Source organism: Camelus dromedarius, chromosome 15 (assembly GCF_036321535.1).
Source record: "Camelus dromedarius isolate mCamDro1 chromosome 15, mCamDro1.pat, whole genome shotgun sequence".
Lineage (NCBI taxonomy): Eukaryota > Metazoa > Chordata > Mammalia > Artiodactyla > Camelidae > Camelus > Camelus dromedarius.
This window is the reverse complement of record NC_087450.1, coordinates 34,188,088-34,210,231: the sequence shown is the minus strand read 5'-3', so window position 1 is coordinate 34,210,231 and position 22,144 is coordinate 34,188,088. Positions and strand designations below refer to the sequence as shown.

The 22,144-nt window shown below is 54.3% G+C and overlaps 1 protein-coding gene across 2 annotated transcripts; it reads left to right on the top strand.

Moving 5' to 3' along the window:
- The first annotated feature begins 589 nt into the window (after window positions 1–589).
- Window positions 590–10,664, top strand: PKDCC (protein kinase domain containing, cytoplasmic). Of its 2 annotated transcripts, none has more exons than XM_064494544.1 (7): window positions 590–1,417; window positions 5,598–5,720; window positions 6,422–6,606; window positions 7,268–7,347; window positions 7,605–7,712; window positions 9,360–9,533; window positions 9,751–10,664. In XM_064494544.1, exons 1-7 carry the CDS (start codon window positions 779–781, stop codon window positions 9,834–9,836), a joined length of 1,395 nt encoding a protein of 464 aa, XP_064350614.1. In that variant the 5' UTR covers window positions 590–778; the 3' UTR covers window positions 9,837–10,664. The 2 variants fall into 2 exon arrangements, with proteins under 2 accessions (XP_064350614.1, XP_031322771.2); XM_031466911.2 differs by having other exon boundaries at window positions 591–1,417; window positions 6,335–6,606.
- The last annotated feature ends 11,480 nt before the right edge of the window (window positions 10,665–22,144 follow it).

Here is a 22,144-nt window from a genome sequence, read left to right as displayed (position 1 = left end):
GTCTCCCCCATCCTCCGCCCCCGAATCCGGGACTGGGCGAGAAGCCGCCTCCCGCAACCCGATCCGCGCGCCTTCCCTGCTCCCAGTTAGCCCCAAGGCCCCGGGTCCCAGGGAGGGCGCTCTGGGCTCTGGGATCACGCGGATCCCCAGCACCCCGGACCCAGCTGCTCGTGCCCTCCGGAACCCGTTACTCTCTGGCCTCGCCCCTTCATCTTCTCCCCAACCCTGCCCAGCAGGCTCCGTTAGCCGCCTCTGGGTCCCGTTATCCGGCCGCCCCGGCCCCGTTATCCGCCCTCGCTGGGCCCAGAGGCCCCGCGCGTCCCGGGGCCGCTGCCGCCCCCTCCCTATCTCCGCGGCCCGAGCTCGGGGGCCGCGGGCTGGGCAGGGCCGGAGCCGCCTCTGCGCGGCTTCCCAGGCCCGGACGGCCGCGGGAGGAGGTCCCGCTGTCAGTCAGCGGGGAAGGCCGGGCCGGGCGGCCGGAGGGGGCGGCGCCGAGGACGGGCTCGGGCCGGGAGCTGGGAGGCGGAGGCGGAGGGGGCGGGGGCGGGGGCGGCTCCGGGCCTTATAAGCGGCGGGGGCAGGGCGGGAGGGAGGCAAGTGTCAGGCCGATGTGCCGCCCGCGAGGGGCCGGGGCCGGGGTCGGGGCCGCCGGGGCCATGCGCACGGGCTGGGCAGGGGGCCGGCGGGTCTCAGAGCGGAGCCGCCTCGGAGCCTGAGCCTCTCGGGGCCGGGGCCGGGGAGCCGCGCGGGGCCGGCCGGCCGGGGGGGGAGGGGAGCGATGCGGCGCCGGCGGGCGGTGGTGGCCGCGGGTTTCTGCGCCTCATTCCTGCTGGGCTCGGTCCTCAACGTGCTCTTCGCACCGGGCTCGGAGCCTCCGCGGCCCGGCCAGTCCCCGGGGCCCTCGCCAGCCCCGGGCCCGAGCCGTCGCGGGGGCCGCGGGGAGCTGGCCCGGCAGATCCGAGCGCGCTACGAGGAGGTGCAGCGCTATTCCCGCGGGGGCCCCGGGCCAGGGGCCGGCCGGCCGGAGCGGCGGCGCCTGATGGACCTGGCTCCGGGCGGCCCGGGCCTGCAGCGTCCCCGGCCCCCGCGGGCCCGGCCCCTGCCCGACGGCGCCCCGGGCTGGCCCCCGGCTCCCGGCCCGGGCTCCCCCGGCCCAGGCCCGCGCCTGGGCTGCGCCGCGCTCCGCAACGTGTCCGGAGCACAGTACGTGGGCTCCGGCTACACCAAGGCCGTGTACCGGGTCCGCCTGCCCGGTGGCGCCGCGGTGGCGCTCAAGGCGGTGGACTTCAGCGGCCACGATCTGGGCAGCTGCGTGCGCGAGTTCGGGGCGCGGAGGGGCTGCTATCGGCTGGCGGCCCACAAGCTGCTCAAGGAGATGGTGCTGCTGGAGCGGCTGCGGCACCCCAACGTGCTGCAGGTACGAGGGTGGGGGTGCGGGGATGAGGGTGCTGGCTGGACGTGCCCAGGCCCAATCACTCTGCCTGGAAAAATAACCCTTGGTCTTACAGATAAAGAAGCAGAGCCCCAGTGACTGTGCCCAGGTTAAGCTGGGGGCAGGACCCCGACCTTGGCCGCCTCCCACTACACCACCCTGCCTCTCACTGTTGGGTGGCCGTCCCTTTACGGAGGGACTCCCGAGTTTCTCAGCTTTCACACTGTATCCCTTGAAGTCAAAGGCAAGGACAGAGGGTCCCCAAACTCGGGGTGGGCGTGGGAGCCCGTTAGGACTTAGGACCCTGTTTCTGGCTGGAACTGGGCTGTTAAGCACAAGGGAAACGACACTGAATAGAGGTCATCCCTGAGTCAGTATCCCAACTGCAGTGATAGGGTCCCCTTTCTTGATGGAATCGGAACCCCACTTCTCTCAACTTCCAGTGACTTATCTGGCTTTGAAGTTGGGGTGGGATAGCAGTGAGATTAGGAAGAGCAAGAAAGAGACCAGGCTTGATTCCCAAAGAATATTCCCACCCCCTACTCCCCACCCTACCCAGAAGCCACTGGAAGGACTGGAGGGGATTGAGTTGTAGGCCAGAAATTGCACAGCCCTACCCAGAAGAGACCCTGGGGTCCTCCAGGCCTTAAAGTTGGCTTTCGAACCATTGCGGAAGCCTCAGGTTCCTAGCTTGGGGGACAGGCTGAGGCCCTGAGGGTCTGAATGTTATGTTATCTGAGCCAATGTGGCCAAGAGGCTGGAAGCTTGAGAAGGCTAGATACCCTGGTCCTACTAAATGGGACTCTGTTTCTCCTGTTCAGAGGGGCGAGGGGAAAGATGAGACCCCACCTTGTCCCCTCCAGGCCAGAACAGGAGAGTGGTCCTCTCACAGTCCCAGCACTGCCCTTCTTTCTCTCCCCTAGCTCTCCTCCGGCCTTGAGTCAGCCCTAGGATAGACACCCTGTTCCCTTTGCACATGTCTGAGCAGACTGAGGGGAATCCCTGACTGCTCTTGGCCTAGCGAATGTAAGGCGTATGCAGGCTCCCCAGCTGAGGAACCTTGCCCACACTTTCCACCTCGTAGCCCAAATCAGATTAACCTTTCTGCACCCAGCAGAAGTGACCAGAAACCCCGGAGGCCCTCCCTTCTTTTCTCAGGAGGGGGATGGACCACAGGTCTGGGTGGGTATTGCAGAATAAGAGAGAGAGGCCAGAGAGCTATTTATACTCCTGCTGGCTCCCAGTGTCCCCAGGCTACTCCAGCCCTGGTCAGACACTTGTTCACTGGGTCCTGGGCCTTGAACTGGTTGCAGAAGGTCAGGCAGAGCCAACAGTTGTGGGTGGTTATGCCCGGTTGCACAGCTGACACAGCGGAGCTTCAGGGAGTGAACAGCTGGTTACGTGGCCATTCTAACTGGGAGGGTCTTGTTCTCATCGCTTCCCAGGGGCTCCTGGGAACTTTTTGGAAACCCTGGGGTGTCAGCCAGATTCCAAGGGGGTGGAGAAGGTCTTGAGTGTCTTAGCAGGATATTAAGTGTTAGTTAATTGACTCAAGATCCTCCTCCCTTTTGACAGATTTGAGGTTTGACGTGCTTTGCTGTCCCTTAAGGAACTCCTCCCGCCCTCTCTTACCCCACCCAGACTTCCCGAAGAGCATCCAGTTAACTGCCCCTACATACATCACAGACTGGTCCTCCACTTTAATGTCAGGCCCCCAGCCCAGTACTGATGATGTCAAAGGAAAAGATTACAACTGAATCGTTTTCACCCATTCCTTTTCTAGACCGATACTGGGTCTGTCTGGGATTGGCTGTGTGATTCTTACAGGGTCGAAGACTGGGGTTCATTGCCCTGGGGCACAAGTGTTGTAAGGTGGGGAGGGTCCCAGGTCCTTTCTATGAGGGCAAAGGTGAAAAGCTACCATTATGGGGTAGTGGAGGTAACTTAATGTGAATTTAGGGACTGCTTTGGTGGTGAGGCTCCTACATTTATCCCCTGACCCCCACACTAGTATCCCTCTGGCTTCTTCAGCAGTGTCGCCTCTGCTGCTGGGAAGCCTGCCTGGGCTCTCCCTGCTCAGGAGGCGTCAGCTTGGGTGTGTGGAAAGCTAGAAATAATGTTTTATGAATACCTCGTAATATTTAAAATTTCAAAATTGTTCAACTGTTTGCTGAATCAGGGAGGAGCCAGAGAATGTTTCCCACTCCCCCAGGCTGCCCTAAGCCCCCTCCCCTCCTCTGGCAGCCCCCAAGTTAATGCTGTGGGTTCAAATGGAAAAGGCCCAGGATAGCATGTCCCACTGGGCACTTCAGAGCACCTGCTCCAGTCTCCAGGGACTGCCTGGGTGAGCTCTCTCTATCCATCTTCTGTGACCCCTCCCCAGCCCACCTCTGACAGACACACACACACACACACAGAGTCCTTCACGTGATAGATGCCTCTATAGCCCAGGGTCAAAGGGCATAGGGGTCTTCCCTCTTCTGCACCTCTGTCATCCCCCAGGGCCTCAGGCCTCAGATGGGGCCCCAGGCCTCTTCCCAGATTCTGGCCCTGCTAGAGTGTATTTCTTCTCCCAAATGAACAAAAGATGCAACTGAAATGCTCAGCCTAAGGCTTCCTTCTGGTGGGAGGGGGGGCGGTTAATGGTGTCTTTTTATTTTTTCCTGAGGGGTGTTGATTAATACCTCGTTAACAGCGCATTTAACGACCTCCGGGTGTTTAATAACCTTCAGAAGTTTCCCACAAAGGCTCAAACTCTGGGCAAGAAAATGAGAACCAGGCCCCAGCACTGCTGCCCTTACTTCCCCCTACCTCTGCCCCACTGGGGTCTGGGGCCTCCCTAGGATGATGCAGGTCAGGGAGGGGAGGGTGGAGAGACAGGGAAGAAGAGGGCACCCGGGACTGCCCCCTGATCCCGCAGGTCTCAGCCCTAGTGATCTGATGGCAGACATTGAGACATGCCTTCCCTCCTGCCTGCTGGTCTGAGGCGGTGGGCTCCAGGGAGAGGGAGCCCAAAGGGCGCTCCTGAGATGCAAGGGAGCATGTCAGGGCCTGGAGTGGTGCTGGGAGGGGTGTGAAGGGTGACAGTATACAGGGACATCTAGCCCAGGGGCTTGGCCCCCCCGCTGCCCTTCCCCCCACCCTGGGCAGCTCTCTCCTCTCCCTACTCTGGCCTGGACAACTCAGCCTTTGTGCTCCTACCCCACAGGGTGCTGGTTGTTTTCAGCACCGGCTGATCCCTAGCTGGTGTGCAGTGTGGTGGGAGAGGCTGGGAGAAGCAGGGCTTTCTGTGGATGCTGGTTTAGGTGTTAGTGACAAAGTCAGGCTGTGCTTCCCAGAAGCCCCTGACCAGCTGAGCTGTACCAAGCCCCTCCCCCAGATCATGTGGCGTGGGCAGGCCTTGTGAGCATGCCCTCAAAGGGCCAGTCTTCCCCAGGAACCATCTCTTACCACTACCCGATGTGAGTGACCCCCTGCCCCGCCCAACAACTATGCAAAGAACACCAGAGGATCTGCCCCTTAGACACTTTGTCTTATCAACACTTGTTACCAGTCCCAAGGGAGATTGCTTCTCCTTGAGAAAGCCCACAGCAGAGAAAAAATGAAGGTGCCAGAAAGTGGGTATGATGAAGAAAGGACAAGGGTTAGAGCGGGGGAGGAGTTATAATAACCACCCGCTGGTGTGTCGATTAGCAAATGGTACTCTTGGAAAGAACCAGGCTGTGGAATCAGAGTGACATATATTTGAATCCTAGCTCCTGCATTTCTTAGCTGTGTGACCCTGTGCAAGTAACTTAAACTCTCTGAGTTAGTTTCCTCATGTGTGAGTTAGAGATAATAATAGTACCTACCATGCTCTATTAAGGTTATTCTAAGAATTGAGTTATACATATAAAACATTTAGCACAGTGCCTGGCACATGGTTAACACACAGTAGCCAGATCTGCCCATTTACCTGAATGGCAGAGGTAAGGGGCTGATGGAGTCAGTAGGAACTCAGGCTTCTGGGACACAGGACAGGCTTCCTGGGCAGTGTTGCTATTCTATTCTGGCCTGAGCTGAAGCAAAGACCTAGGGATGAGGCAGAAGAGGCATTTGACAGCCCAGCCCTTCCCTGTCCCCACCCCCACCCTGTGACCTCATGACCTGCCTGGGCCTCTTCCAGCTCTATGGCTACTGCTACCAGGACAGCGAGGACATCCCGGACACTCTGACCACCATCACGGAGCTGGGCGCCCCAGTGGAAATGATCCAGCTGCTGCAGACTTCCTGGGAGGATCGATTCCGAGTGAGCAGGGAGGAGGGCCGGGCCCTGGGCTATTTGCTGGGATGGTTCTCCCTTAGAAGGCCAGCCCTCCAGAGCAGCTCTGACTCCTCCTCAGTCGAGGGAGAGGGAGGGAAGGATGGAGCAAAGCTGACTCGGCCATCAGCCAAAGGGTTAAAAAAAGAAACAAGACAGAGGATCCTGAGGGTTTTGTGCTCCTGCTCCAAACACACACACACACACACCCTCACCCTGGCTGCAGGAGGGTCAGCGTCCTAGGACTAGAAAAGATCTTAAGTTCATCTTGACCCTCCCTCTATTTCCATACACTGGACAGAAGCTACACTAAAGATACACCTTCAGGGAGGAGATTCATCATCCCTAGACTTCCCTGCTGCCCATTTTCTATGTCCTCCATATTACCAGCAGGGTCAGGCCAGCCAAGGGGTAACAGAAGGTCACTGACTTGCTCAGAAAGGCCCCAAGCCTCGGTCCTTAGTGAACACTAGAGCCTTTAAGAGGAAGGCAACCCCTCGCCCCGTCCCAGCTAAGTCCCAAGCCCCAAAGGAGGGAGTCCTGGAGCCCCCAGGCCCCCTCCCAGGAGAGAAGCAGTGAGCAGCCCGGTGTCTGCCCCTCAGATCTGCCTGAGCCTGGGCCGCCTTCTCCACCACCTGGCCCACTCCCCACTGGGCTCCGTCACTCTGCTGGACTTCCGCCCCCGACAGTTTGTGCTGGTGGATGGGGAGCTGAAGGTGACAGATCTGGATGACGCCCGCGTGGAGGAGACGCCGTGTTCAGGCAGCACCGACTGCATACTCGAGTTCCCAGCCAGGAACTTCACCCTGCCCTGCTCAGCGCAGGGCTGGTGCGAGGCCATGAATGAGAAACGCAACCTCTACAACGCCTACAGGTGCCCTTCACCCCCACTCAGGAAGGCCAGTGACGGAGCGCGGACCCCAGGGGCACCAGCAGGGAGAGAGCCAGTGTGGGGTTCAGGGGAACAGCCAGGACGAGGAGACTTGGCCATGACCAATGGAGCAACAGGGGCGGGGAAAGGCTTCCAACCCAGTCAGGAAGGGAACATTCAGGCTCCCGAAGCTAAAAATAGTCAGCTCCAAGGAGAATCTGGGTTGGAGGGTGGCAGCTGGAGGCTTCTTAAAATAGTGTCAGACTCAGAGATCAGGGCTGGTGGGATGGGCACTGCCCCTTCCTCCCCTAGCCCTTCACCCCTGGAAGCTCCTCATAGGACCAAGCCATGGGGCTGCTCTGACACTGGTCAACGGGGTGATAATGTGGGGCTTAGGGGGTGGGGAAGTCCTGGGGACAGAAGGGGAAAACAGACCTCAGATTTCAGTTTGGTATGATATTACCTGTGGCCCTAGCATGTGCCTAGACCCCTATCCTGAGTCTGAATAGACTCCGTGGCACGCTCTGGGGGTATAGATGCCTAGTTGGTTGGCCTGAGGGGTCAGGCTTCCTGGCCAGATTGGGGTTCTGTCCCAAGTTGGGGTAGAGAAGGGATGTGTCCCCAAAGGCAGGACCACTGAGCCCCTGACTTCTCTCTGCCCTAGGTTTTTCTTCACATACCTCCTGCCCCACAGTGCCCCACCCTCACTACGGCCTCTGCTGGACAGCATTGTCAACGCCACAGGTGAGCTCTCCAGGGCCCACCTGCTTCCCATCACCCTGCTCCTACCCTAGCAGGCATGGTAACAAGAATGACCCAGGACAGCTCATGGTCCAGAAACCATCATTTCCCAAAGTGACATTCGGTGGCAGCCCTTCTCCCTGATCCTCTGGACATCAGGACCCAGGCTCCAAGGGGAGAGGGAGAAAGGCAGCTGGCAGCCCACCTCAGGGAGAAGTCGGAGCCCAGATACCCTCTCATAGCCACACTGCACTCTGCAGGAGAGCTCACCTGGGGTGTGGACGAGACCCTGGCCCAGCTGGAGAAGGTGCTGCACCTGTACCGGAGCGGGCAGTATCTGCAGAACTCCACGGCAGGCAGCAGAGCGGGTGCGTGGCCTCGGCGGGGATCTAGGGGCTGGGGAGGTGGGGAGCAGATGCAAGGGTGAGTGACCCCCCAAAGAGGGCCCAGTGGCTCATCCTCCCTCTCAGCCTCACTTGGGGTGATGGAGAGACCGCTGAGCACTTAGCCTTCACTTAGAGGTCTTATCTCTGGCTGAGTGAGAACAATTATAATTGGGCCTTGAACTGAGGGGTGGGGACCAACACCCCTTCCTAGGGTGGCTGCAAACCCCACGATATACTGACTGTGTAACTTTGAGCAAATTCTTACTCCTTGAACCTCACTTTCCTCATCTGTGAGTTGGGTTCAGTATTACCTGCCTCACAAAAGTCTCGTGGGGATTAAATGCCAAGTGAAATGTGTGAAAGCAATTAGCCCATTTCCTGTTACACAGCTGGAGCACAATGTATGTTTGCTTCTCTTTCCTTCCTCGCCCTTCTGGGGCTAGGAGGGCAGCTGGAGGTGGAGAAGTTCTCCACGCTGAAACCAGTTCGGGAGCCCCAGAGCAGGGAGAGGATCCTAGCCACGGGGCTGTGGTCCCTGCGCTGAGGCCCTGGGGTTTAGCATGGTTGGCGGGGGGCGAGGGATGGGCAGCGTCCGTATTCAAGGAGCTCTGGCCAGTCTGAGGGGTGGGGGAGCCCTCGTTAGCCCTGTAAATAAAGTTTAACGAGGTGAACAATGGCTGGCTCTGTCCCTGAGGACGCCGTTTATGGGGCAATAAATCACAGCCAACCCTGGACTTTGGTCTAGCCCCTCGTAGAAGGAGGAGGCAGGAGGGCGGGGTGGCCAGAGGCCCAGGGCTTCTGCATTATCAGCCCCGAGCTGGGGCTCCCCAGGCAGCGGGAAGGACTCAGGAAACAGGAGGCCTGAGCTAAACAGCTTCTGGACTGAGGAGATTCCAGAGCCTTTGGGGGCTCTTTCTGTGTAATGGGGAGATCTCAGATTCTTCCTCCAGCCTCCGCCCCAAACACTGAAGTTGTGGATTCCCACATGGTAATTTTTTTGTGTGTTTTACATTTATTTGCATGCCTCTGAACTTCAGATACTCCTGACTGACTGCCCCTACGAGCTTGCCTAACCTCTCTCCCGAGGGCCAGGAGGAAGTGGGACCAGAGGGCAGCTCTAAACTCTTGCTACTCAAAGCGTGGTCCACAGACTGGCAGCACTGGGAAGCTGGCTGCAAATGCCAGTTCCCAGGCCCCACCACAGATCTTCTGAATCAGAATCTGCATTTTACCCAGATTCTCTGGAGATTCACACGCACATTGAAGTTTGAGCAACCTGGCTTTGAATGTCTAGAATGTCTTGAGCTCAGCAACCAGCCTGGACAGTCTGTAGCTCATGTGTGCATTTATCCCATGCGTGTGCCCACCATCATGTGCAGCCTGAACCAGCTGCATGCCCTTAGATTTGGGAGATGTGCGTCTCCCAAAAACTAAACCTGAGCTTTGCCTTTCCTGAGTGGTTATCCCGGTTCCACAACGGTAGCTGCCTTCCTCTCCATGCTGGGGGCACTGGGCTAGATTTCAGCTTTCACCTAGGAAATGAGTCTCACAGCCCCTTAGAGAAAGCGGCCCCAGCCGTCTCCCCTGGGCACACAGAGTTCTCATTTGAGTTCCGTCCCCAACCCACAGAGTACCAGCGCCTCCCAGACAGTACCGTCCCCCAGGAAGACTACCGCTGCTGGCCATCCTACCACCACGGAAGCTGCCTCCTGTCAGTGTTCAACCTGGCTGAGGCTGTGGACATTTGTGAGAGCCATGCCCAGTGCCGGGCTTTCGTGGTCACCAATCAGACCACCTGGACAGGTGAGCCATTGGGAAAGGACATCCTGAGGGTGGTGACCTGATCTCCCGGAAGAGATTAACAGGTAGTGGTCCCCCATCAGAAACCAGAAATGATGAGAAGACAAGGAAGCTGAGATGATGAGAGACGAGCATCCTTAAGGCAGTTGTGTTAGGGAGAGTGGCCCCACCTCCGGGGAGAGAAACATCCAGTCCAGTTACCTCTCATCTCTGTCCCCAGGCCGGCAACTGGTCTTTTTCAAGACAGGATGGAGCCACGTGGTCCCTGATCCCAGCAAGACCACATACGTGAGGGCCTCTGGCTGACCTGTCTGTGGGCTCAGCTGACCAGCTGACCAGCTGACCATCCCTGCCAGCTGGGCTTGCCTGTGACTTGCACTAGCAGTACTGCATGTCACCTGGGCACCAGTGCAGACAAGGCTGACATCCCAGACAGACCGAGGTGACCAGGACAACGTGCAATACTGCCAAATGTTAAAATGTGAGTTTACCAGTCTAGGTCTGGGACTGCTGGCCTCAGGGCCAGGAATCATGGGGGGCTGACTGCCCCTCCCACCCTCTGGGCTGCCAGCAAGGCTCAGGCTGGTCTCCCCACTGGGGGCTCTGCCCCTCACTGGGACGGCTCCATGGGAAGCCCCATCACTGTGTTCATAGTGTGAGAATGTAGCCAGAGCCCCTGCTGCTGGCGCTGCTGCACGTGCCATGGCCCGGCAGGGGCCGCGTGGGGACAATCGGTCATGGAGCGCTCTCTCAGCCAAGCTCGCAGTGGGAGATTGGAGGGATGCTATAGGTTGTGGGCGATTCTGTACGTGGGTGGCCACCACTGGGCACCCGACAGGGGGCGCTCAAGGACCCGCCCAGGGGCCGGGGCAGAGAGCACACAAGGTATGAGCCAAGTCGTGGGGTCGAGGAGCAGGTAGCAGTTTGAGCCAGGACCTGGAGTGGGGGTGGGGCCTTTCTGCCTCATTTGCTTTCAGTGAAAGCCGCAAAGCAGCCAAAACCAGCCTCTCCCCCTTCCTGGAGTTTGTATATCCAGAAGCTTTTGTACTTCTTATTCATTAAAATGTTTATTTTTGTAAAAAAAAAAAAAAGTCAATTAATAAAACGACATTTCACAGCAAGGACTCTTCCCAAGCCACAGTTTCTTGGGCTGACTTACTCATCCTCAGTTATGTCTTTGATGTATGTTTGTCGGGGTTGGGACAATGTGTCATGGAGGATGTCCTTGGAGGAGTGAAATGTCCATGGCAAACACTGAAGTCAGCAAAACGTGTTCTCAGGCCCAGCTCCTATGGAGCCCCTCTCCCTCCTTGGCCCTCTGCATCCATGTCCTGACCAGAGACACGAGGGACTCCTTCCCCTAACGAGGTTAGAATTTGAACACACACTGGCTTCTTACATACCAAGCCTTTACCCAAAGGATTCATGTCCTGATGGTGAGATGGCAGCCACACCAGGGGACCTGAGCAGCCTCCAGCTGGGTCGGCTTTGTCTCCGTGCAGGGAGGCACCCGGCCATCCTCGCCACTGCCCACAAGGTAAGGCTCACTTTTCTTTTTCAGACCCTTTCTCTGAGCAGAAAATAAATATATGGAAAGTGGAGAGAAAGGAAAGCCATCGGAAAGCCCAGTCCCCTCTTCCTGGTTTTTAGGAGGGAGAATGTAGCAGGGGAAGACCCAAGTGTATGGAAGCGAGAGCAAAAGAGTTCCAGATCACGCTGAGGCCAAAGAGAGCCCCAGCGTGGATGCAAGTCTTCTAACCTGAAATCCCACATTGTCTCTCCTACACAACATTCTAAAATATTCTCAAAGTCCACAAACCTTTGAGGGCTTTAAAAAGAGTAACCAGACTTCAACTCAGGACTCGATTTCTTCTCAGCAGATGTGGGGGGCGTAGTTCTAAGTGATTGAGGAGCCAGTGTTAGCTCCGGAGTCCACATCACAGATGCTGCTTGGACCCTCAAGGTTGCACCCCACCACCACCATGCCCAGCACACACACCCCACATCTTGCCTCTGCCAACCTGGGCTTGGTGACTGTGGTGGGTGGAGAGGGTCAGAGTTTCCACAGAATCTCACACCATGATTCAGCCAAGCCGGGTCCTGCCCGTGCTCACCACCATCCATCCCCAACCCTCCCAGGAGGACCTGGGCTTCCATTAGCCTCCAGACCCTTTTCCTCACCTGAGTCTGTGCGCTACCACACCTGTAGCCTGTCCCGTGCCATCCGGCATTAGCGCTTACACTGCCCTCTGTTGGCCTCCAACTTCAAGCCAGTCTGTGGCGCCCGAGGGCAGGAGAACCACATCATCACGCTGGGCCCAGGGAGGTGCCACGGGGTGGGGGTAGGAAGGCCTGTGGGGCCTGTGCCATCCGGAGGGAAACTAAGACCCTGGTTACAGTCAGCAGAGGCCCACAGGGCTCGGGAGCTGCGAGCCTTGGTGAGGAAAGAGGAGACTAAAGGCAAACCAACCACTGCCTTCTGGGCTTCTAGAAGTTTCCAGATGAGGGGCTCACTGGCCAGTGGAGAGGGGCAGTCTCTGGCCTCGGTGAGGTATGATTATCATTGCAGTTATACAGGCCTGAAACCTGAAGCCCAGGTCACAGCTGCTAAGGGATTTAGTGAGCATTCACCCAGCCCTAACTTCCACGCCTGTGCAGGAGGGGAGGAATCTAAGTTAGAGTCAGGGAGCCCTTACTCAGTTTGCATGTATGCCAAACTAAAATGGAGTTCCAAAGTGCACGAAACCTTTTTAGAGAGACTCACCTGCAGGTGGCCAAAGAGATGCTGGATCGCTTCTTTATCAGGGAGTGAGCCTTGCCTCCGAACCTGTACGTGGGGGGCAAAAATGGTGAGACTCAGTCCTGCAGAGTAAAGAGAAGGGCATTTGCAGCTGGGGATGGAGAGGTGGTTGAGTGCCCTGAAATGAAGGGGGTAGCAAATGAAAGCCAGAGGCGAAATCATCCCTTCCCCTAGATGGCCTATTACATGCAGCCACCTGTCTCCCTGGAAAACGTTCAGTTCCTGGGAACATCTTGTCCCCTTCCTGCAGAAGCTGGGCCCACCCCTGCCCACCTGAAAGTCTATGTTCTTTCCACTCCACTGCATAGCCAGTGATACCCAGGTCTAGTGCCTGGAAGAAATGTGTTCACCCAACTGAAGCCTCAAGTTCAGAGGAGGGAGGCAATGGGTCCTTTCCAGGCCCATGTTGTCACTCCTCCCCGATGAGGCTCTGTTGGAATTCTGGCCGGTCTTGCTTTTTGCTCACTGTGTGATCTGGGCTGACAACTCCCTGAGCCTCCACCCCCTCATCTGCAAATTTCACATTTATGATACCTGCTTCACAGGACTGTTATGGGAATTGAAAGAAGTTATGGACATAAACGTCTTAGCCAGTGTCAGCAAACAGCAAGTGCTCAGGAAACACTGTCTGATACTGTCATCATTATTATTATGAGTAAGCGGAGTCCTCAGTGTTCAGACATGGCCGGGCCTACAAGAGTACCCAGGTCAGCTGGGGAGGACCCAGGGCCAGCCAGACCGTCCCCCGCACACTCCACCTCCAGCACCCCCACCAGGGACACTGCTGTCGCCTGGAGGAGGTGGACCCCGGCTCTTCAGGTCAGTGCCCTGGGAGTTGAGTGTGTGGCAGACAGAAGGAGGAAGAGGATTAACATGAAACCAGAAAATGGGATTAGGAGGCTTCAGGCTAATGTGCCCACCCACCCCCATCCATGACAACAGCTTCTTACTTTCACTCCGTGGCTTCCGGAGCCCGGAGCCTACAAGGCTTGGTTGTCCCCTGCTCCCGGTGGCAGAGCCAGAAAGAGACTGGGTAGACTTGGAGCATGAGGAGACTCAGTCTGCTAGGAAGAGGGGCCTTCCTGGGCACTGTCTTACCTAACCCTCATCACTACTCTGTGAGGCAGGTGATGGCCCAGAGAGCTGAACAGCTGGGAATCTGGCCTAGTCGACTGTTCCTGCAAGACTGTGATCCCTCCTCTCTGCCCACCGTTCTCACCCAGGAGCACAGTGCCCCACCCACAACCCAAAAGATCAATGATCTGCTCAGACCTGCCTCTCCCTTGGCAAGGATTCCAAGACCCACACTCTACCTTTGATGGGAAACCCAAAGAGCAATTTAAGGAGACCAGGTCCGCCTCTCTGGCATCATCCCATAAGGGTGAGGTTGTCCCCCAGGAGCCAGACCTTTTTTAAGCACTCCTCTGAGGTCTGTCATGCATCTCATCTCCCGAGTTCACTTCTCTGTGAACCCAAGCCCATGCTCTCCGCCCCCCAGGGTGGAGAAAGTGTTCCATTAGTCCCAACTATGTGAAGGAGATGGACCACAATATTTTTTAAAATTACCTCTCAAGCTCTAGAGGATCCTTGATGACCGTGTAGGGGGAAGTTCATCTTGCACCCCATTCCAGAAGGCAGATCAAGGTCCCTATCAGCCTCCTTTTTGAGGACAGTGATCCCTTGTCCTCCTGCCTCATCCTACCCAGCCCCCCACATCTTCTCAGCTGCCCTCCTCTGGCCTCATTCCAGCTCCAAGAGGTCTCTCCTGAGGTGCAGTGACAAGACCTCCCCACTCTAGCATTCAGGTTCCCAACAGGAAACGGAGAGCACAGTGAACATTGGATATATTTACAAATGTGTGGTACAGGGGAACCCACGGGCCAGCACTATAACCTGGGACAGGTAACAGTAAAGCTGTTACCATCTCTCCCCAAGAGATGGGAGTGGGATCTACTACTAGAACCTGGAAGGAGAACCCAGGATGGGTCAAGGCATCAAAGGACCTAGTCAGCCAGGAAGACCTCACAAGGAGGGAGCCAGTCTCCCCTCACTTTCCGTCCTCCCTTCCCCCACCATCTCCTGCCGAGCTCTCCATCAGCTAAATCCACCTTGAAGCCAGACATTGCTTGATGTGAAGTCTGTAAATGTCAGGGTGAAGAAGACAGCAGGGTGAAGAAGAGGAGAGAGCTGGTCAGGAGAGGCCAGAGGGATACACCCTGCACTCCATCCCACTTCTTGTTTGAGCTTCCAGTTGACTTGACAGGAGTCAAAGGGAAGACTTTCCTTTTTGGCTCTCAGTTCCATTCTTAGAAATCCAACCATGTGTTGCTCTGTTTGAATGAAGGAACGCATCGGGCCCAAACCACCAGGGGGTCCTCTACAGCGTCCATTCTCATCAAGGGCGCCATCATCCCCAAGGAGATAAAACTCTTGGGAGATGAAAAAAATCCTGGATATCACAATGGTTTGCGGGCCTCCACAGGGCCACAGTACATAAACAGACATGTAGTATAACTGTGCTGTTAAAATGCGATGGGAGGGGTAGCATTTAGGGAAAGAGTATCCACCAGAGTACTGGGCAGGGGGTGCAATGATGAAAAATAGGTTAAGAGGCACTGGATTAGGGTAACCCAAAAACCCTTTCTTGGGCTGTCACGGAAAGCTGTGAATCTGTCACCCTCAAAAGTACAGTTTACGTTATTTTCTCTAAACTGATAAGTACGTTTATGTGTGCTCACTGTGCAGTTCATGATAAAAACAAAGTGCGATTTGAATTACTTTTCACTTAACGTTTTATTCAACCTACGCTGGCCCACGACGGACATCTTGGACCACGTGAAGCCTCCTGCATCTCCCTGCAGCTTACAGGCTTTGGTCCAGGGCAAGCCGGGGAATTTCAATGTATACTTACTCTTCTCTCCACTGATCAAGCCACAGGATATTTCTGGAGTGCGAGTCACTGTCATGAATATTAAAATATCAGACATACCTGCTGCCTTTTAGGAGCTCACAATGTCACTAGAGATGTCACAAAGATGGACAAATTCAACAAGGCAATATATGAGCTGTGACTATAGAGCAATGAGGCCAACTTCCACGTGTGGCTTGCAAGACAAAGAGCCTGATGGTCACATCTCAAATTATCATGAAGGACCAGTTCACCCGGGTCTCCAGGAGCATCAATTCCCCACCAAGAGCCCCACCGTTAACACCTTTCCCTTCATCCAGAGGAAGACTTGTCTATCCTTTCTCTGTACTTCTTATTTGTAAGCCAGTTCCCTTTTGTAACCAGACATTCACCTCCACTCCCCCATTCCCATGGCAACTCAATGGGCTTGGGTATGGAACCTGTCAGAGGCTTCTTGGAAGTGTAAATAGAGTGTGTCTACTGTTTTGCCCTTATCCATACACTTATTTGGCCCTTCAAAGAGCTCTAGCAGATTAGAGAGGCACAATTTCCCCTTACCAAAGACAGGCTGCCTGTCCATAGGAGGTGGAGTTTCTCAAGTGCTGCATAATCCAGCCCTTAGAGGTTCTGCTGACTTGCCTGGCATGGAAACAAAACTTGCGGGCCGTTTCCCAGAAGCCCTTCTGGTGCCCTTCAGGTCTTCGGTACGGAGATCGTCTCAAGAAAGGACTCTCACTTTGTCCCGCCCGCCCATAAAATCAATCTTCTTATTTACTTGGGGGAAAAGACACAGAGGCAAAATAGAATAAAACGCACAGTATGCTCTGCTTTCCATTGCTTGGAGATTGAAGGCACTGTTATTCATCTGAACTCGCACAGGAGATAGTAGGGAGGTTATCTGTATCACATTTCATTTTATGACATATCACCTTATTTACGCCACTCTTTAGGTTGTTTATAGGATATAGATTACCTTTGAATGCTCTGGTCTTGTTTAGTCATTTTTTTTTTCTCCCATCAATAAAAATTTTTAAAGGCAACCATTGTTCTCAGAAATGACTATTGTACTTGGGGCACAAAGATGCTTTAATCAGAAAAGACAGTTTGTCCGGTATCTTGGCCTCCCATATCCTTCTGAACCAGGCTTTGATGCTAATGCGGAGCTGTCTGACTCCATCGTTGAACTATGCAGCATTCTGCAGTTCTTAAGAGCAAATGAGTTTCTTCTTTAAACATAGGCCTCTGCTTAGCACATTTAGTACTATTTGACTTGGGTCTCAAGACAGTGCTATTCCTGGAATGGACTTCACATGCTGAGTTTTTCCTTTTTAATTACCCACCCTCCTATCACACATGCTGAAGTGACCGTTTTTTTTTTTCCTATAGCCCCTCCAACAATTTGCTGAGATGAAGAGATTTATACACGGTACTTTTGGGTTAGGAATTTACAAGTTAACTCTTTAATGTGCAAGGCATTATCGAACCCGTTCATACTTCTTCTGAAAATCTATTCCCAGCAGCAAACAATTCAAAATATGGAAAGGTTCAAATTCACACGGGTATTCCTTGCAACATTGTTTAGAATAAGAAAAAGTGAGGATCATATAACAATACGATAAATCATGTAAATTAGAGTGTTAGGTGAAAAAAGGAGGCTGCAAAGCCAGGCATACAACTATGCAAAAATGCACATGAAAAAAGACTGAAAGGAATACATACAACTAATAATTTTGCAAGGATGACAAACTTACTAGCATTTTTTTTAAATTTTCTAAACTCACCTTGTATGTTGTTACATTGCTTGATTAATAAAAAATGATTTCAGTTAGATCGTTGTTTCAATGGATTAAAGTAGTAGCTCGACCTTTTTACCTAACGTGGGACCAAAATCCCTCTCCCATTTTGTTATGTAACCGCCCTTTAAGTTGGACTTTTGGAAGGTCCACTCCACTAACTCTCTGATTCATAAAGTGTTTGATGGCTTAATACAGGAGTTGAAATCGCATAAGACTACAGGATCCAGCAGGGAAGGGAGTCGTGGTGCCGGACGCCATCTGGAGAACTTAGGCCTGAGTGCATAGGTATTTCAGCGGTATTGGAGTTTTTTGTGATTCTCCTGATTTGTGCATTTTGGCCACTGATCCAAATTGAAAAATGAAACAGAGCCACTTGTGGGCCAAATAGAACATGTCTATGAACTGGATTCAGCCAGCTGGCAGCCAGTTTGTGACCTCTAGTGTGAAACCCATTTCTGCAGCTGCAGCCAACTGCCTGATTTCTGAGCACTCAGCCACCCAGCCGCCCCCTGTTCTCCGGTTCACGCTTCCTCAGAGAGCCCTGTGCCACTTCCGGCTTTTTGACGAGGGTGATGAAGGATACTAGTCCTCAAATTACAAAGGCTTGTGAGTCTGTTCCTAGTTGGAAGCGTTTCTTTTGCCAGAACGTGAAAGCTGGCAACATTTTTAATATTAATTTGTGTCTCAGTCTGTCGCTGACATTTCGTGCGGCTGTGAGGAATGGATTTGATGCTGTTCAAATACTCCCAGTTTCATCCGGGGGCCCCTTCACAGTTGTCAGATGGTGCCAGCCGGGCCCGGGCTCGGTTTCTAGCCTGTCGTCCATCAGATTCGAGAAGTCAGTGTGTTCATCGCTGTTTCTTCCAATACCACTGCCCTGATGGTAGTTGCCGGCTTCAGGGGGCTGCCCCCTCTTCTGCTCTATCTCCACTCTCTCTGTCTCCCTCTCCCTCTCATCCCCCGGAGCTCCTTTGGCACCATGACCGACCATGGTGGGATCCTACCTGCTCTTATGTTCCCATCTGCTTCTGCTCTCTCATGGAGGGGCCCAGGCAACTTCCACTTCCGGAAAATGACCTTTTTTCCCTGCAGTGACCCCACTGGCTTTGCCACACAGATCTTCCCACTGTTCTCTGGAATATTTGACCCTACACTTGCAGCAAGGGGCAGCTGACGCTTCTGGACTGACCATCATTCCCAGTCCCTGCTACATGGACCACCCAGCCCCCAAGGTCAATGTGATGTCCCTGCCACCCTGGGGCCATGGCAAACTGCACCAGCAAGATCTTCTAGGAACTTGTGCATTGATCAATTAATTGACCTCCGATCAATAAACAACTGAGTTGAGGCTCCCCAAGTAGCCAGGTTTGACTTCTGCATAGCAAACTTCTCCTTCCTTCCCCATTCAGGACCTGTTGTGGTTACAAACGCCTCCTATTAGTTCTTGGTTTATTTGGGCACTGCAGATGCGGCCAGATGTTTACTTTTAACGTGAGGAGAATTACACTGCTCTTGTGGTTAGTGGGGGAGGGAGGGGGAGCTGTGGGAGGAGCAGGCAAGCCCCTCCACAGCCCAGTCACTGGGGGCTCCTTCCCTCTCCCCTCCAGATGTGGCCCAGCCCCTACTCCATTTTGCCAAGTCAGCAGATCCAGGCTACTCCAAGCATGGACGGCCCTGCAGGCTGCAGAGCCCGGCAGCAGCACACACGGCCTGGCATGTGCGGCGCACGTGTGTACATGGAGGGCGTGCCTGGGCTCCACCAGCCCTCCCAGCGCTCACCTCAGAGTCCCCTCCTCACCTCGGCTCCCTTTTGAAACGGCACCTTTCTTGATGAGACCAAAAGGCAGACCTCCCTTTTGAATGATTTAGATTGTCTATAAATGACAATTTTGGCCATTATGGTCATGGTAGAACCCCAAGACCACCCTAGGAATCCCACAAAGCCTGATCCATTTTGCACCTACAACCCTGCGACCTGCAGAGCCCAGCAGGATTTGCAGGCCCTTGGGCTCCTAAGGGAAGCTGAGGCTGATGGCGGCAGCCAGCGCGAATACTGCTTCTTCCCAGCAGGGTCCAGAGTCTTCCAGAGACATGGCAGGCAATCACCTCCAGTCCATACCCTTTGAAGGAAAGTCCCTGATCTCATGTGACTTTGCCACCATTTCCTCCACTGCTGGACAAGGAGAGGTGGTCTTCTCTTCGGTCCAGTCCATCTTCCTTTTCCCTCTGCCTTCCTGGGCTCTAACAGCCTAAAGGCTAACCGTATCTTCTCTTTTTCTCTTTTCTTCCTGGTGCCCAGAAAGCTGGATGGAAAAGCAGAAGCTCATAACCAGCCCAAACTCCCAAACAGAAATGGACCTGGGAGGGGGGAGCAGCAGCTCCCAGCCCACCCAACACAGGCTGGAGGAGGCTTGCAGAGAAGAAGCCCATGGGTAGAGCCACGTATATTTATTGGAGGACTTATGATGTGGCATCATACAAGTCAGAGTATGACTGAGTAGGCTATGGTCCACAGACTGGATTTTCTTAGAATTCCTAGGAACTGTACCCCACCATGTCTGAGCCATTTATCCCAAACTCAGCAATGATTGAGAGCTGGAAGGAAAAGGGGAGACTACCCTGATAACTTTCTCAAGAACCTGTTTTTCCAAGAATAAATGGGAAGCAGAAATCACAAAGTGCTGTCTCAGTATAAAACTGCAAATTTACCCAGCTCATGCCTGTATCCGGCCTCCTCCAGCCTAATCTTCCACCATCTCCATCCCCTGAAAAACCACACAGGATGTAGTTATTCAGTTGGAAACTGAAGCATTCCCCACTGGGTGCTCATCCCTCCTTTCCCTCACCTGTAGCCTCTCCTGGGCAGGGCTAAAGCCAAGATGATCTTCACCACTGCCTCCTCCAGGAAGCCCCTCTACTTTGTCCTCAAAGACTCTTGCCACCCCAAGGGCCCACTTTCCTTTCCTGCTGGTTCTCATAGAGTCTATGACACTTCCAAGAAGGCAGAGCCATCAGTGAACAATTTGTACACACACATATTCCATTTTCCAGCTTTGTTTAACAGCGTTACCAGCAGGTAACCCCCTGAAAACTTGAAGGAGCCCAAGAGAGGAGACACGAGAGAAGAAGGGAGGCCCAGGGACACATGGGGAGGACTGGGGGAGGTGTGCCTCTGGTGGCCCACTCCTGAAAGTGACCAGGAGTGAAGATATTCCAGCGTTCTTCTCGAAAAGAAGCAGGAAGTATCCAAAGGCTTAACTGAGACTGTGGCCTTAACCTGCACCCATTCCCTTTGGGTCTATGGATCCCAGACCAGGGAGAGGTCAATGGAGACAACGGAGAATGTTGCTGGGACCTTTGGATGGAGTTCACAAGTCACTAAGGAGGCACCCTGGTCTAGTGGTTATGAACTTCATCTCTGAAGTCAAGCCCCCTGGTTCTGAATCCTATCCCCATTAATATCTCCCTATGGAACCTTATATGGATTCACTTACATCATTTAGTGTTGGTTTCTTCATCTGTGAAAAGCAGATATAATAGTACTTACCTTCTAGGGTCATTGTGAGTATACACAGGAGTAATATATTAGTAAATCATTGCGCCTGGCACATCACAAGCCCTCAGTAAACATTAACTATGGTTATTATTGCCTTTTATTGTGGGTTCCAGGCCTGATTCTCTCCAAGAGGTCCTGAGGGAAGATGGCCATCTCTCTGGGTGTCAGTGTGTCAGGGCCCATCCAGCTCTGTATTCAGCCAGGTGTGGGTCTGCACACAGGGCAGATGTGGCGAGCTGGGCTGGGAGGGTCGAGACCAGACAGGACCACCCATTGGGCTGGGGAAGGTGCTGGCAGGGCGGCCTCGGCTGCAGCTGCTGGGCAGCCGTCCAGGGTGACAGGCAGAACGCAGCGTGCAAGGGTGTGGAAACAGACAACAGGTGGCCACTCAGCAGCAGCCGGCAGCCGGGGAGGTGAGCGGCGGGTCTCCCAGTGCGTGGTAACAGGGTGTCCCTACCAGCAGGTGGGCCACAGCAGTGGGTAATTCCAGAGGGTATCCCAGCAGGCAGGCAGCATCAGGAAACTATGTCAGCAGATCCCAGCCCCACAAAGGCTAGATCTGGTGGGGAGAGGCCAGAGACAGCAAAGCAGAGCCCCAGGGCTAGAAGGACAGACAGGTAACCAAGACGAGGCTGCAGGCCCGGGACACAGGGAGAAAGCGCACTGTCAGAACGCGCCCTTGAACCCAACCTCCAGGACAGAAGTCCTGCCTGGGCTGACTGTGGGGAGGGCCTGACATGGTCCAGCCTGACCCGATCCCTGGTCCAAGCCGGCTAATCGCGAGGGCAGTAGGGGCAGGCCTGAGACTGAGATGTCCCCACAATGCAGGAGAGGGGGGCTGGGGGTCACTGTGGGTAACTCTGCCCGCTCACTCGCGCGCACACACACTCTCCAGTGCTTACTCCAGTTTTCCTGTTTCTTGCCCTTTTGACTATTTTTCTCCTCCAGATCCTGCTTGCTGATAAAGAACCAAAATAGGTAGGATCAACTTTTTTTTAATGAAAAGTCCAATCAAGGCCTAACAGCTCCCCTGACAGTCACCTGGCAAGTGACTGGTCACTAGGCTCCTGCTCTGTGTCCCAGTGGAAGGAGCACGTCGGGGTGGTGAAGAGCGGGGTGGACCTCGATTAAGGAAGAACGATGAGGGTCCCCTCAGCCCCTGACTTGGATTCTCACCTGTCTCTCCTTTTTCTTTTTAACTGAAGTATAGTTGATTTACACTGTTGTGTTAATTTCTGGTGTACAGCATAGTGATTCAGTTATACATATATATATTCTTTTTCATATTCTTTTTCATTATAGGTTATTAAAAGCTATTGAATATAGTTCCCTGTGCTATACAGGAAGACCTCATTGTTTATCTACTTTATATCTGGTAGTTAGTATCTGCAAATCCCAAACTCCTAATTTATCCCTCCCCACCTCTTTCCCCTCACCTGTCTCTTTTTTAGGCTCAGCTAAAAACTCCTCCACGCTCTCTGCTCCAGACCCAGGTCTTGCCAATGACGCTGAAGACTTTGTCTTGGAGACTAAGTGACCTTGGGAGCCAGGACC